Source organism: Pezoporus occidentalis, unplaced genomic scaffold (genome assembly GCF_034315485.1).
Source record: "Pezoporus occidentalis ecotype Australia unplaced genomic scaffold, CSIRO_AGI_Poc_V1 ctg59, whole genome shotgun sequence".
Classification (NCBI taxonomy): domain Eukaryota; kingdom Metazoa; phylum Chordata; class Aves; order Psittaciformes; family Psittacidae; genus Pezoporus; species Pezoporus occidentalis.
Genome location: NW_026915932.1, coordinates 5,265,106 through 5,280,021, shown reverse-complemented (window position 1 = coordinate 5,280,021; position 14,916 = coordinate 5,265,106). Strand labels below are relative to the sequence as shown.

Here is a 14,916-nt window from a genome sequence, read left to right as displayed (position 1 = left end):
CCTGTTTGCAAAAAGGTAATCTGTATTCTCCAAAGCCATTCCATTGGAATTGTTCTATTTTTATTACAGAGCTGGGACACAAGGAAGGGTGGGGCCGCAATTAGAAATTTAGCATATTAGCCAAAAAAGTGCAGGTATCCACTTACCCACAGTAGATGTTCCATGCTAATTTTTGTTGCCAGTTTCACGTATGCTAATTTCTCTAAAATTTAGAAACGACTGCTACTGGCCATGGAATCGTGTAATAAGTGCCTAAAAGAAGAGGAGAAACGAAGAAATACTCACAGTGCTTGCTTAATGTACTGGTATGACAAAGATGTAGAATTTCAGTACATGTCACCATGGCCCGAGAAATTCCCTGCAATAGAAAGATGTCATACAAGGTAAAACTGGCATAACTGGTTTAGAGTAGACTAAAAGTAGGTCGAATACTTTTATTAGCATTTTAACCAAAGCTTGTATATGCCAGCATATACACTGAAAAAAAAGTAAAATGTTGAATTATATGTTACCTGTTGTGGATGGCACAGTTTAGAATTAAATTGTTTGGTAAAAGCGTTTGTCCCTTCAAACATACTTTGCCTAACAGACAAACCAATGCTAAGTCAGCAAGAACACTCTTAAGAGAATTACTAAACTTTGTATGACACAGAGGATGAAAGACTGATACAGCTACCTGATAACAGTGACAATCTATCAGCATGCTAATTCCAGAGCATTTGTAAAAAAAATGAAAGCATTTGTGTCCAGTGCAGGGTTGAACACAACTGTGTGTTTCACCTTTCTTGCATGGAAAGTAGCCAGCTTTATATGACACAGGCTGAGGTTTTAAGACTAAATGGAAACCTAACCTTGATAATAGTCAAACTATAATAGAGGAGGAATGCCTGTTGCAGGATTACACTCAGTGGAGAATTAACAGTTGTGAAAATGAGTGATACCATATGGAACCATTGCAGTTAAGAATTTGACAGTAACAGTGAATTAAGATGGTGAGATCGGGACATACTGTGGTTTGATGTTTTGTCTTTTTCTTAATGAGTAGCTTCTTTCCAGCAATAGCACAATGTTTTGTAGAGATTCCAAGTGATTTAAGTTAATTGGCACCCTACAGAAAAGTCAAAGCATTGGGCAGTTAATGAGTGTTTGAATGAGTAATGAGAGTTTCTAGAGCCAAAGATCAATCTGTTTGAGCAAACATTGCGTGACTTGTTTTTTAGGTATAAAACAATACCTTTGGATGCTTGGCACGTAGAAATAACCCACAACAAGATAACTAAAATCAACAAGAGTGCATTATATTTTTGTGGATTTCCTACTTTAAAGCACATTAAGCATAAGGTAAAAATTTCTCTCTTCTCATGTTTTCCATTGTATTTAATAGACAGCTATGTAAGAGTTCCAGCAAGTTTTATGTGCTGTTTTGTTTTTACACAGTTCTATCTTAGAAAAAGTGGTGTACAGGTGTTTCAGCAAAGCAGCCATGGAGAGAACATGATACTAGAAATCATAGCTAATGGGAACTCAAAAGAACAGGTAAGCAGTCAGCTCCTAACAAAACAAAACAAAAAAGCGAGCAAACAAAAAAACTGGCACAAAAATCCCCACAACTAAACAAAAAAAAAATTGGAAACCTGGGAAAAGAAAGAAGTTTCAGAGATAAATAAATAAAACCAGGAAAGAAGAGAGGAGGAAAATGACAAGATAGGATTTTACAGGAGAAAATTAGGGAGGGTGGCTATAAATACTTGGCAGAGATAATCAAATAAGCCAAAACAATACATTAAAAATAGTAGAAACTCATTGAAAAAATTAACATAATGTGAGACTAAAATTACAGACGCTGGTTAAATTCAGGACGTAAGTGCTGTTTCTTTATTTCAGTGAAATACAAAAGTAAAATCTACAATAAAAATATTCCACTAATTTCAAATTGTCAGTTTGATCATTGTGTCCCACAGACACAAATAGTTCTCAGTGTTTTAACAAAAAAAGTACATAGTAAGTCTATACCAGAAATGTAAACCAATCCAGGCCTTATAGCTAACATATGCTACATGTAAAGAGCTACGATTGGAATGTGACACTTTGTCCTAACAAACGAAATGTGATTTTCCATTTCTACTAAGAGATTGTGTTAGGCTAAAATGAGCTTTTTATTCTGAAAGAAAACCTGTTCTTTAACTAGGGTGGCTTTTATTGAAAAAACAGTGTGAAAATACTTTAACAGAAATCTTTTAGTATGTTAAACAATTAGTAACTTCTGGTTGTTTGAATTTTTTTCAGGTAGTAGAAAACGTTGCCAGTTCAGTACTTGGAAAACGTGTTTTCGTTAACTGGCCCCACCTTGAAGAAGCCAGAGTTGTTGCTGTGTCAGATGGAGAGACTAAGTAAGAGACATTTCATAGATTGTCATTTGTAATCTTTATTATTTTATTCAAAATGAGTTCTTAGGCTGCACAAGAGTTTCGGTTTTATTGCAATACTTGCTATTAGTTAGTCCAGATGTATCAAAGGTTGCTTGGTGGAAGAACCTTTGTTTAACATTGTTCTGAGGTTTGGTTATCTCTGTAGAAGTCTAGTCCTTCAGTCTTTTGCTATTAACATAGGAAGTTTGGGAGAGAACCTTCTTAACTTTGAGAAGGAAAATGCATGTACAGAAATCCACACAGAATGAATGTAAGAGAGAACATTTCTACACATTCTTCTTTTCAGCATATGCACTGGTATTTTTTTATAAAAAATATACTGTGTGGTCTGTTGTAAGGAGTTGAGAAAACAGTGCTGCAAGTTTTCATGTCCTTAACAAGTGATTTCTAACTATGCTAAGTTTTGCTCACAGCTGGTTATGTCTAGATTAATCTCACCTGGTTAAATTTGTACTTGTCATAATATTTTCAAGATTTTATTTAGAAGAACCACACGGCACACAGAAGCTTTACATGGGAAATGCAGTGCCCCCAACTAAAGTTGCGTATGTTGGGGATAAGGAACAGAGCACCTGGTTCAAGGACATTCAAGGCATTTCAGAGCAGTAAGTAACTTTGCAAATCAAGTGTAACTTTGCAAATCAAGTGTAACCTTGCAAATCAAGTGTAACCTTGCAAATCAAGTGTAACTTTGAATTTCATAGCTTAGAGCTGTTTTATTTGATGTGTTACAGACATAAGTAGCACAGAAGAGCTGCTGCAATTTAAAAAAAACCAAACAACAAAAACAACACCAAAACCAAAAAGCCACCAAACCAAAACAAATGAACAAACAAAAAAACACCAAAAAACACCACAAACACAAACCCACCAAACTGACAAAACAGTTTATGCTGAAATTTCAGAATATATGGGGTTAGTCCCTAGGTATTTAAAGTTAGATGCTGTTACAAAAGAATTCTCAAATGAATGAGTTTCAGTGTTTACTCTCCCATTCAGTTTTCTGTTCTGGTCATAGTAATCTTCAGTTGCAGAAGGTATATAGAATAGAGTCATACAAGATCTAGTTACAACTTAACAGTTTAGCATTGTTAAATTTGAATATAGCTCTTGCTTTTGTAGAGTGTAGGTGCACAACACAACTGAGTTACAGAAACTTGCTATTTTATTAGCTACCATTTGAGTTAACTGCCTTAATTACCCCAACACTTCCCACTGTAAAGGTACGGATGTGTTTAAATTAACACACTTGGCTGTGGAATGGTGGTTGTGCAACTGCCGTGTATAAGCAGTTGGTTAAGCTGTTTATTCTGGGCTTTTTTATAAAATGGGATGCAAACTATTGGAATAATTTTGTTGTTGTTTATTCTTGATGAAATATAACAAGGGAAAGTGTAGAGTCCTGCATCTGGGCAGGAACAACCCCAGGTTCCAATATAGGTTGGGGAACGACCTGTTAGAGAGCAGTGTAGGGGGGAGGGACCTGGGGGTCCTAGTGGACGACAGGATGACCATGAGCCAACACTGTGCCCTTGTGGCCAAGAAGGCCAATGGCATCCTGGGGTGTATTAGAAGGGGGGTGGTTAGTAGGTCGAGAGAGGTCCTCCTTCCCCTCTACTCTGCCCTGGTGAGACCGTATCTGGAATATTGTGTCCAGTTCTGGGCCCCTCAGTTCAAGAAGGACAGGGACCTGCTGGAGAGAGTCCAGCGCAGGGCAACTAAGATGATTAAGGGAGTGGAGCATCTCCCTTATGAGGAAAGACTGAGGGAGCTGGGTCTCTATAGTTTAGAGAAGAGGAGACTGAGGGGTGACCTTATAAGCGTCTGTAAATATATAAAGGGGCAGTGTCACGAGGATGGAGCCAGGCTCTACTCAGTGGCAAGCAATGATAGGACAAGGGGTAATGGGTGCAAACTGGAACACAAGAGGTTCCACTTAAACTTGAGAAGAAACTTCTTCTCAGTGAGGGTGACTGAACACTGGAACAGGCTGCCCAGGGAGGTTGTGGAGCCTCCTTCCCTGGAGACATTCAAAACCCGCCTGGACACATTCCTGTGTAACATTATCTAGGTGTTCCTGCTCCAGCAGGGGGATTGGACTAGATGATCTTTTGAGGTCCCTTCCAATCTCTAGCATACTGTGTGTATGTACTCTGTGTATTTCAAGCAATTCTGTCTTCTTGGTTCAGTTCTGTTTATTGTAATCAAACTAAATATTCTGCTTTGTATTCAGCTATCAGAGAAGAAAAGGAATAATTATCCATGAAACAGCAATAGTTGTATATGCTCAGCTGCTAACTGGTAATAGATACCAGCTGAAACAAAACGGAGAAGTCTATTTGGAGAAGCAGTGGTCAAAACAAGTTCTTCCTTTTGTTTACCAAACTGTTGTCAAGGTAAATACAGAAGGTGCACATAGCACCTTACTCCATTGAGAGTAAGCAGAGGAAAGAGTATATGTTCCTTTAAAACAGAAGAATGGACAAAAGTAAACAAATTAATGTAATTTGTTGTATTAAAAAGCGTAACATGCTTAGGCAAGTATTTCATCATGAAATTTGGGACAAAATTTGCACAGTTTAGAGATTTTACTGAAAAAATACCTTTTGTCATGTTTTTACTAATGGTATTTTGAATGAAGTACAGTTAGTGGTGCTCAAATATGCTACTAGAGTAGCATACTTGCTTGTGTAACAGCATTTGTAATATAGCATAAACTTCTTTGCCTTTGAATTATTTCAGATTCAGATGTTTTAGAATGTGTATATTTAGATGAACTTCTTAATTATTCTCCTGTAATCTGATGATACTTACATTATCAATTTTGTCTTTTTATGTAGGATATCAAAGCCTTTGACTCTCATTTTTCAAACATCAAAACTTTGGATGACTTATTTCCTCCTGGAAGTACAGCTTTTATGCTGGGATCTCCTTACTATGGCTGCATGGGAGAAGTTAGTTCCAATCATTTCTTTTTCCTTCCCCCCCCCCCCCCCCGACTTTGTTATTCACAAGCCTAAAATAATAAAAATATGTTCTGTGGTAGTAGTGGTTGCTTGCTAGCTAAAATTCCAAATCAAAGATCCCCTCATGGCTTAGTCAGAGGAGGAGGAAGTTCTGCTTTCCTTATCACTGTTGCTCACATAGCAAGAAAAAGGTAGCACAGCTTGAATGCATGATTATTTCTAGTAATTATTTGGGATAATTTGTAATGCACAGAGTTCCCATTTTGGACCAGTTTTAGTCATTGATTCCTTTAATGCTGTTAAGTTGCTTCTATGAGGAAGCACTTCACAGATGAAGGCAAGATGATGACTCCTAAAGTATCTCTGTGATTACTACAGCAAAATCGACAAAGTATACAGAGACTGCTGGTTTTAAGTAACATTTTTAATGTGTTGTATTTCTCTCCAAGGTTCAAGATTCTCATGATGTGATCACAGAAGGTAGAATTCGTGTCGTCTTCAATATTCCGTGTGAACCCCAGCTTGATCCTTTAATACAGAACCAGCATGTAAGTACTTCTGGTTTTCTAGTAGAAGTTTAAACAATCAGCCAAATATATTTTGCAATGGTAAATATCTTTAAGGGTTCCTCCCATATCGTTCATTTGCCCTTTGTATAAAAATCATTATCCTTTGGGAGTTGCCAATATTTTTTGTTTGTTTGTTTTAAAGAAATATTCCGTGAAATACAATCCTGCATATGTTTTGGCCAGCCGTCTTGGAGTAAGTGGATATCTTGTCTCCAGATTTACAGGGAGTATCTTTATTGGAAGAGGATCAAAGAAAAAGTAAGTTCTATTTGTGAATTTTGACTGTAGAAAAGCTTCTGAATTCTAATACAATTTCACCTAATTTCTGGTATGTTTAAGTGTTGTGCATACCAAACATGTAACAGGTTTGTGATGTGAAACTTCCTTTAAAGTAGATTTTCTGTGAACTAAATTCATATGCAGTGTTTTTCTCTCCTATCATAAATTTCCTAATTTTTGTTTACTGGAGAGTTGTTCTGTAGGCTTTAGTATTTTGAAAAATATAAATTGACTTTCCTGGTTAGCTATTTGCGTAATTAAAGCAAGAACTAGAAATTACTTTGCCACACTGAGAGTGAAAAGTGGAATTGGGAACCAATTTCATTGCACTTAACATTACTGTTGGTATAAAAGGATTATAATTGTACCTGTATTTTTTTTAAGGAGTAGCTAAGACTAAACTGCTTTTTATATATAGACACACACACACACATATATATATGCATATACATACATATATATGTATATATGTATAAAAGGGAAACAATCCCTATAGTTTTATGAATGTCAGAATTGTGGTTTCCTATGACAACTCACTAAGGAAGTGGTTGATGCATGAGCATCTTCTTTGATTTAATGTGTACATCTGTTCCCCACTGGTTGTTCAGGGGCATCCATCTACATTTTGGTAAATGCCAAGTAGATTGTGGTTGATCAGGTCTCTATTAAGGAAGATGGGTAAAATATTCGCTGCCTTCCTTTGCATTAAGGTACGGGCGTGCATGTGGAAAGTTACTGTAGCACTGCGTGTGTCCTGTAACATTTACAACTGACACAATGCTAACAAGTAAACAATACAATGAATTTAATTTTAATTTCACTGTGGTTTAAGGCTGAGGATATATGTTTGTGTTTTCTAATGTATACATGCACATTTTTACTACTGGAAGTTAATAAACTTTTTTTTTACTTCCAGCCCTCATGGAGAACAAAAAGCAAATGTGGGACTAAACCTGAAGTTCAATAAGAAGAATGAAGAAGTACCTGGCTATACCAAGAAAGTTGGAAATGAATGGACGTATTCTTCTGCAGTAGAACAACTACTTGCTGAGTATTTAGAAAGGTAAATATTGGATACAAACTTCATCCAAATTATCTACCTTTGGATCAGTCTCTGGATTTTGTCTTCTGAACACACATCTTCTGCAAACCAGTGAGTTTGCTTTTGGAGATGGCTTGATTTATCTTTTGATTTATTTTTTTTGGTTTTGTTCCAGTGTTTTCCCTCCAGCAGTCTCTCCCTCCAGGGTGAAGTAAATTTTGGGATAGAGTAATTCTGTCAGCAGCTTACCCTTGACAAATGTACAGTATGACACTAAGAAATAATCTGTCTGGCCTCCACAAATTTTGAAGCTCATCACAGTTTGTTTTGATTAGGCTTTTTTGTGGTATGTGCTGATGTGAAACTAAATTTATCTTTCGTTCATTCATTTTTTAGGGTTCCTGAACTATTTAATTATATAGCCAAGAATAGCCAGGAAGATATCTTCTATGAAGATGACATTTGGCCTGGAGAGGATGAGAATGGGTAAGCCTTCTTTCTCCTATTTCCCCCTCACCTCTAGAATAAATAGAATAGACTGACAACATTATGAAGTTGATGGTAATCAAATAGTGGCTGTTATATAACTGTAACCTTGCTATTTCTTGAGCAATATGAGTTTAGTGATGGCTCTGAAAAAAATATCAGAATGTTGTACATTGTAGTTGTGGAGTTCAAGTTGCTGTCAGACTCCTATCTCAAGTCTGGTAAGTGAGAAAGCTAATTTTCAGTGGCTACTTCATGATTCTTGCTTTTAAAGTAACCCTCAATAAGCATAGTTATGAATAATCACTAAAATCGCAGAAAGATCATTTTTGGAAGATAAGCAATAATTATTTCAATTGTTTAAGATCACTTCATATTTGAAAAATAACATGTTAAGAATTTAAGGTACTTTGTAGATTTTGAGTATGCATTCAGTCTGTTTCATGGGAGACAAGGAGCAACCTTGATTCCAGACACAGTACAGAAACATTAAAAAAGGCTTTTAGTATTAGCTCTATTCACAGGCTTGAGATGGTAAGTCTGCATGATGCAGAACTCTTGCCAGGTGTGTATACCACTGTGGGATACTAATCTCAGGTTTGTGTTCCATTTTAGTAGAGGCATGCCCTGAAGTTCTTTCTCACTGTGTTCTGAGACACAGCTAGTCACAAAGCCTTTAATCACAGCTGGTCATGGTTAGTTGATGGGATGCAAACATAATTTACTGAATACTTCTTTTTTTTCTTGGCAAAACATCAGGTTATAATTTTGAATCAGTATTGCATGATGCAGTTTGATTTTTATTTTTTTAACCCTTATTGTAAACTCATGCAGAACTCTTAAATTCTGTTACATTCTGAATGTATACAAACACTGCTACTATATCATAATACCTGATGATTAAATCAAGGAATGTGGTAAAATGCTTTGTTTATACAGTTAAAAGTTTTAATTCATGTCTTTTTTATTTAGAGCTGAGAAAGTTCAAGAAATTGTTGCCTGGTTAAAGGCACACCCTGTGTCTGCTTTGTCTCGTGCATCTTGTGACTTGCAAATTTTGGATGCAGCCATCGTTGAGAAAATTGAAGAAGAAATAGAAAAATGCAAGGTATGCAGCTTGGTATCATTGTGAGCAGGGCTGAACCAAAAAAACAACTGCTTGTTACTTTGTGGGTTCTTGAATTAGAATAAGACGATTGAAGATTACCTCTCATTCCAAAGAAAAAGAATACAGAATGTAACGTAAGACCTGAATTTGTAATGTGAATTGTCCTTGAAATTCAGAAGAGCTCATTATTAATCTTTTTAATTGACTGTTTTTCAGGCAATCCAGCAGCATTAGGCCATGCTCTGTTCTCTGAACTGTGATCTTTAGAAAGGAACATGTGTCAGTATATAGATTCTGAAATATTGAAGTGGTTTTTCTGTGTGCAATGTCAGCTGGTTTTCCCTTGCAGTTTCTCTTTGGTCTGAAGAAAATTACAAAATTGTGTCCTGAAAAGCCATAGATCAAAAAAGGGGACAAGAAAATTACTAAAGCAAAAGCTAAAGGCAAAGCCACGTGAAACAATGGGCTTATTTCTTTGAAATTACTTGCAAGGACATGTTAATAAAATCATTGTGAATTCTCAAATTAGCCAAGCAGTGCAAAAGCTTTGGTAAGAAATCCCATGTTTTGAAAACTGTAGTCATCCTAAAGACTTCACAAAGCTGTATACCTTTATCTAAAAAACAGAAGACTTCTCCATAATCTTTTTAGGTGTTTTGTTGTACCTGAAGTCCACTGTTGGTTCCTACACTAGTTTGTAATAACTTTTTGTTTCTTTCCTTTAGCAAAGAAAGAGCAACAAGAAGGTGCGAGTAACTGTGAAACCCCATTTACTGTACAGAGTAAGTGACATGAAAAGTTGTTGTTTTTTCTTGAAGTCAGTATGTCCAAATGGTATTTATTTTGCCTAAGCATACCAACTTTCAGAGAGGGGAATTTTATGACAGTATTGATGGAAGAAGAAGTTTTGTGATGCCTTCTAGAAAATCAATTTGATAACATCATCTCTAAAAAGAGAGAATTTCTACTAAAGACTCCGTAACGTATTACACTGACTTTCAGTTCTTTTCTACTTTCACTCCTTCATGCTTCTACAGTTATTATTGGCTGTACAATGAAGGCAAAATAAAATGTACTTCCTGTTAGCTTCTTCTTGCCTGTTTTGATTTTTTTGTTCAGTTCTTGACACAGAACCAATTGCTCATCTTGCTTGGTATTTCAGAGATAGCCATGTTACTGACACAGGCAGGTTACACCTGGTGGCTTTATTTTATCTAAATCGATCCCATTGGTCTGCCTTGGGTCATGTATGGCACTACTTTTCTCAGGCAGCAGCAGTAAGTGACAGTGGCAAGAAAAAAAAATGCTTTGTGTCTAGGGAGGAAAAATTTCTGTTCTTAAACTTAAGCACACACACAAAAGTTCACTTTATAGTGTGTTTCAGGTATTGTTGTAAATGCATTTTGGTTGTAATCCCTATATTTTTTTGCAAACCTTAACACAGTCTTTTCATCATTGTCAGCCATTAGAACAACAGAATGGGGTTGTTCCAGATCGCAATGCAGAGTATAAGCTGTTTGACCGTGTTGTCAACGTAAGAGAGAACTTTTCTGTTCCAGTTGGTCTTCGAGGTACCATTATAGGAATTAAAGGAGGTAAGATTTTCTTCGTAATTATGGCATTATAGCTATATAACAGCACAGCTAGTGATGTGAAAGCAGGCTTCAGAAAAGTGTTTTGTCTAATGGTTGTGAACGCACAGGAGTTTCTTAGCTATGAAGCATATGCAACTTGAAGCCACTAATGGCATATTTACTGCTTTGAATTAAACCTACAGGTATTCTATTTTAATTGTATGTGTTATAGTGCTATACTTTGAATGAGAAATTGTTTCTTCTTAATATGAAGAAGGTAGAGATCTGTGAGAAAGAAGACAGTCTGCAAAAAAGGAACAAAATGAAGTTATGGGAAGATACGGGCAAAGTTAGGAAAAGTAGAGATAATAAATGTTAGCCTTAATACTTACATTAAGCATAAAATTTTATCAAATATGATTTGTCTCAGATTGTTTTATCTGGAATTTGGTTTTTATTCTGTGATATTCCAGTTCTGTTAAATGGCATGGGTTTTTATACCTTCTTTGACAAGATTATCCATAAATGTATTTCAGGTAAACAAAAGGATTTGCAGAATCACAGTGGGATTGCAGTTTGAGATCTAGTAATATAGATTGTTTTCATACCTGGCATTTAAGTAGTTGCTTTCTCATTGAGTCGGCATTCAACAGAATCTTGAATAGACTAGACTTGAGTGCAGCTTTTTAAAAGGGTTATTTTTTCTGTAATGATCATATACTAGTATAATTTTAAAGGAGTGTTAGTCTATCATTCTTCAAGAAGGTAATGTTAGAGCTGTCAATTTCCAACTGCCTGAACCTAAAAATGGCTTGTATCTCTTTTCTGGCAGTTTGACAGCTGTGACATACTGCTATAAATTGCAGTTCTATTAATGCAGGTTGATAAGTTGTTATGCATGGTACATAATCTAAAAGGGCAGATACATGACTTTGAGAAACATTTCTGAATTGTTAATTAACTCATTTAAGGAATAATGTTTTTGTGGCTGATTAGTTAGGTTTTGATATTTTTATTATTTTCTGCGTAGCTAATATGGATATTTACATCACTTAGATTAAAACAGCTGCTGTTATGTATATAAGATGACTTTTTTTTTTGTTTTCTGTAGCCAGTAGAGAAACAGATGTGCTCTTTGAAGTTCTATTTGATGAAGAATTCCTTGGAGGCCTAACTATAAGGTGTGTGCAGGGGGTTTCATAGTCATTTCATGCTGTCGGTACAGATAGTATGAAATTGTTGCTGTTGGATTCAGTGACTATTTTTAATACCTCTTTTTAAAACTTTCTTAACAGAGTTGGTCAGTTTTTATTTCTTTTTTGTTTCTTTTGTTTGTTTTTTTGTTTTCCCCTCTGAGTACGGATAAATTTTGCTCTTTAGGCTTTTTTGTGTGTATAGAAGCTTGTGATTTGTAGAAAGCAAATATCAACCGGCAGAAGAAAGCACTAAATCCAAATGTCTCTCTAAATGAATATGTAGAAAACAGGTTGTAATCAGTATGTCTTCAACATGTAGATTGAAAAATATTAATCATCTGTTCCTCTGAAGGAGGGACTCTGAACTATCAATAAGTGATACTTTGTCACTAAATTCTGATCACCATTAAAAACCTTAAATATTCTTTCAGGAGGTGGAGGCATGGTTAATGCTTTTGTTTCAAGAAGTTTGATAACTCTTCTGTATTTAAGTAATCAGGTGAACTTCTAAGTGCAAACATTTACCTAGCAGCCTTTATTTTACTGTTGTTCTTAGACAAATTGAGTTTTTTAATGACAGAAATTAGAGGAGAATTTTACCTATTCCCTCTGTTCAGCAACCATAACAACCCTTTCGCTTGCAAGGGCATATCCTGTAACACACAAAATCTTCAGTATTCAAAATCATAAAGGAAGATATAAAACTGGTTAAATGCTGCATAAGTTCAGTTTATAATTCTGCTACTGGCTTCAGTTTTTATCTTGGGAAAAAAGAATAACTGTTTCCTGGTTCATCATTTTTTCATAAATACTACAGAACTGTGCTATAACAACTCACTCATCTTTAAACTTTCTTTGAGCTCAGTGCTGAAAGGTACAATATAAACTCAGAGTAGTAGTAATGACTTGTTTTCTGGTTTTGACAGCCAGAGGCCAAAGGAGAGAACAGTGGGATTATCACTCTATAATTCAGTACTGGATACAGTTTTCAGCCTGTTAATGTTAAAATATAGTGAAATGTCTATAATTGAACTACATGAAACAGCTGTGTCATTTGCTTGTCTTAAGGTGCTCACCTGCCAGAGGGTATCGTCTGCCATCAAGTGCCTTAATTAACCTGTCTCATGGTAGTCGGTCAGAAATGGGAAATCAAAAACTGACAGCCATAGTTAAACCTCAGCCAGCTGTGAATAACTACAATTCATATGCATCCGATCTGTCATCTGCATGCTCACAAAAAGTGCATCTAGGAGGCCTCAACCATTCTCCTCGCTCCCTTTTTGTTCCTACTCAAGTAAGACTTTTCCTTCGTTTTTACAGAAATGTTTTTTTCCTAGAAGCTGAATTATGACCATGGTTATCATCTTCACTGGTACAAACAAAATTCAATTTTTACATTGGTATGTTAAAAGTAGGATAATCTTTATGAAATGAGTTAATCAAATAATGAAGAGGACCTAAATGTCCTTATTGACAATTGTAGCTCCAGCTGCCTTTCCAAGAGACAAATATTTGGTGTGAACAAATACTTTGCTGGGCAGAGATGTAATTGTTCCGTTGAAGCTCTGTTCCAAGTAATTCTTCCTCTAGGCCAAGTTCGTCCATGCTCAGACAGAAAAGACATGATATCCTTGTCGGTTTTGCTTCTTGGTTATGATTTATTTTGTTTGAAAATACAGTAAAAGGGGGGAATTACAGGTGAATTGGGGTTCTCACTAGTTTAATTAAGCTTTACTTTTTAATAAGTGATTTCTTTAAAGAAAATCAGCTGAATTGGTAGCTTCATGTTGCTTATAGGTGTGTTTGAGAAGCACTGTCTCATCCGAAAGAACATTTAAGACAATGATACGTGCCTCATTTTTTTTGGTGTTTTTTTTTCTTGCATGATTTAGCAGATGAATGGAAGACAGCATTACAATCTCAGGGCTGAAAATCAGGGCACCTCTAACTCACCCCAGAAAGGATGTGGCAATCAGAAAAACAAAGTGAGTGTTCTGATTCATTTAGTAGTGGATCCGAATGTCTCAATATTTTGGCCCCCTGTTTAAAGTGGCCCCCTTTTCTCATGACTAATAGATAGCTTTGCTTTGTACATCAGATGTTTTAATCCTGATACAGACTGGAGCAGAACTTGTCCCAGTTCTTGAATGAGTATAATATCCTGTGTTGTACTTTTTTAGAGTCTAGATTTTCAAAAGTGTTTTTTTTTACATAGCTGGGCTTCAGTTCTGTGGTAACATACCTATAATGTTATTAAGCAGTTGAGACTGATTGATAAGGCCTTACAAAATAGTATACTAATAATTTAAGAATGCAACCAAATATGAGAGCATGCTTTTAAAACCATTTTGAATTATTGACTGAGTTTAATTATACTCTGTGGTAGTAACTTCAGTTAATAACAAAACAAAAGCAATCTCAAACTAAGATCATGTCTGTTTAATAGTCATTCTTAGGAAAAGATGTTACATAAATACAACCTACCACAATAGCCTATTTCATAAATTATATACGTTTAAGTTCTAGTATCAGTATGAAAATTCCTGCTATCTGAGCACTGTTAGACTTGGACAATTTTCAGAATGTCTTTATATATGATTAGCTGTTCAGAAGTTGGGTTTAAAGCTGCTGAGCTTGTTGGGGGTGTTGTTTCTTGTTTTGTCAGGCACAGAGCAAGCAAGATGATGAATTCTGCAGCATATGGCAGTCACTGCAGAATTCTGGGAAGTCTCACCACATTCAGCAAAACATGCTTGAGAAGGTTAGTATATAAACTTTAAACAGATCACCAGAGTCAAAATGTGAAGGTACTTAATTTTATATGTCAGTTCATTACATCAGAAAACTTTCTAGTTAATGCTACAAATAAATAAATCCTCTGTATGAAAGTCTTGTTACACAGGGTGCACATAGCTGTGGAAGGAGGTAATCATATGGGACTACTATGTAAATAGTACATAAATAGTTTTATGGTTAAGCTTTGATGTTTGAAATCCTAGGGTGCAGTTCTACCTCAGGAAATGAAGCTGGGAACTGGCAATCAGTTCTACAAGCCAGGATTCAATGACAGCAGCTTTAAAGGTCAACAGAGAAAGCAGGAGCCATATAAAAAATGTAAGTACTATAATTAGACACTTTGTTTAGGAAAACTACTTGCTTTAGGTAATCATCTTTGAAATCCTTTTGAGTTTTTGTGGTTATCAACAGAAAATAGTTTACGAGTTACATAAACACTATGTTGCACTTGTTATTGTCAGATAATGCCCT

The 14,916-nt window shown here is 35.7% G+C and overlaps 1 protein-coding gene across 11 annotated transcripts in view; it reads left to right on the top strand.

Moving 5' to 3' along the window:
- XRN1 (5'-3' exoribonuclease 1) overlaps positions 1–14,916 on the top strand; it is a 40,694-nt gene that overhangs the window by 19,244 nt on the left and 6,534 nt on the right. For 5 of the 11 annotated variants that reach the window (XM_062639010.1, XM_062639005.1, XM_062639004.1 and 2 more), the window contains 19 exons: positions 214–383; positions 1,221–1,341; positions 1,438–1,536; positions 2,287–2,390; positions 2,903–3,034; positions 4,663–4,825; positions 5,270–5,383; positions 5,845–5,943; positions 6,107–6,222; positions 7,160–7,306; positions 7,682–7,771; positions 8,744–8,879; positions 9,605–9,661; positions 10,324–10,474; positions 11,565–11,634; positions 12,718–12,943; positions 13,542–13,634; positions 14,315–14,410; positions 14,649–14,763. In XM_062639010.1, coding sequence (XP_062494994.1) covers positions 214–383; positions 1,221–1,341; positions 1,438–1,536; positions 2,287–2,390; positions 2,903–3,034; positions 4,663–4,825; positions 5,270–5,383; positions 5,845–5,943; positions 6,107–6,222; positions 7,160–7,306; positions 7,682–7,771; positions 8,744–8,879; positions 9,605–9,661; positions 10,324–10,474; positions 11,565–11,634; positions 12,718–12,943; positions 13,542–13,634; positions 14,315–14,410; positions 14,649–14,763 — 2,299 coding nt within the window. Of the gene's footprint in view, positions 1–213; positions 384–1,220; positions 1,342–1,437; positions 1,537–2,286; positions 2,391–2,902; positions 3,035–4,662; positions 4,826–5,269; positions 5,384–5,844; positions 5,944–6,106; positions 6,223–7,159; positions 7,307–7,681; positions 7,772–8,743; positions 8,880–9,604; positions 9,662–10,323; positions 10,475–11,564; positions 11,635–12,717; positions 12,944–13,541; positions 13,635–14,314; positions 14,411–14,648; positions 14,764–14,916 lie in introns of those variants that run through there. The other 6 variants (XM_062639006.1, XM_062639007.1, XM_062639008.1 and 3 more) reach the window with 6 other exon arrangements.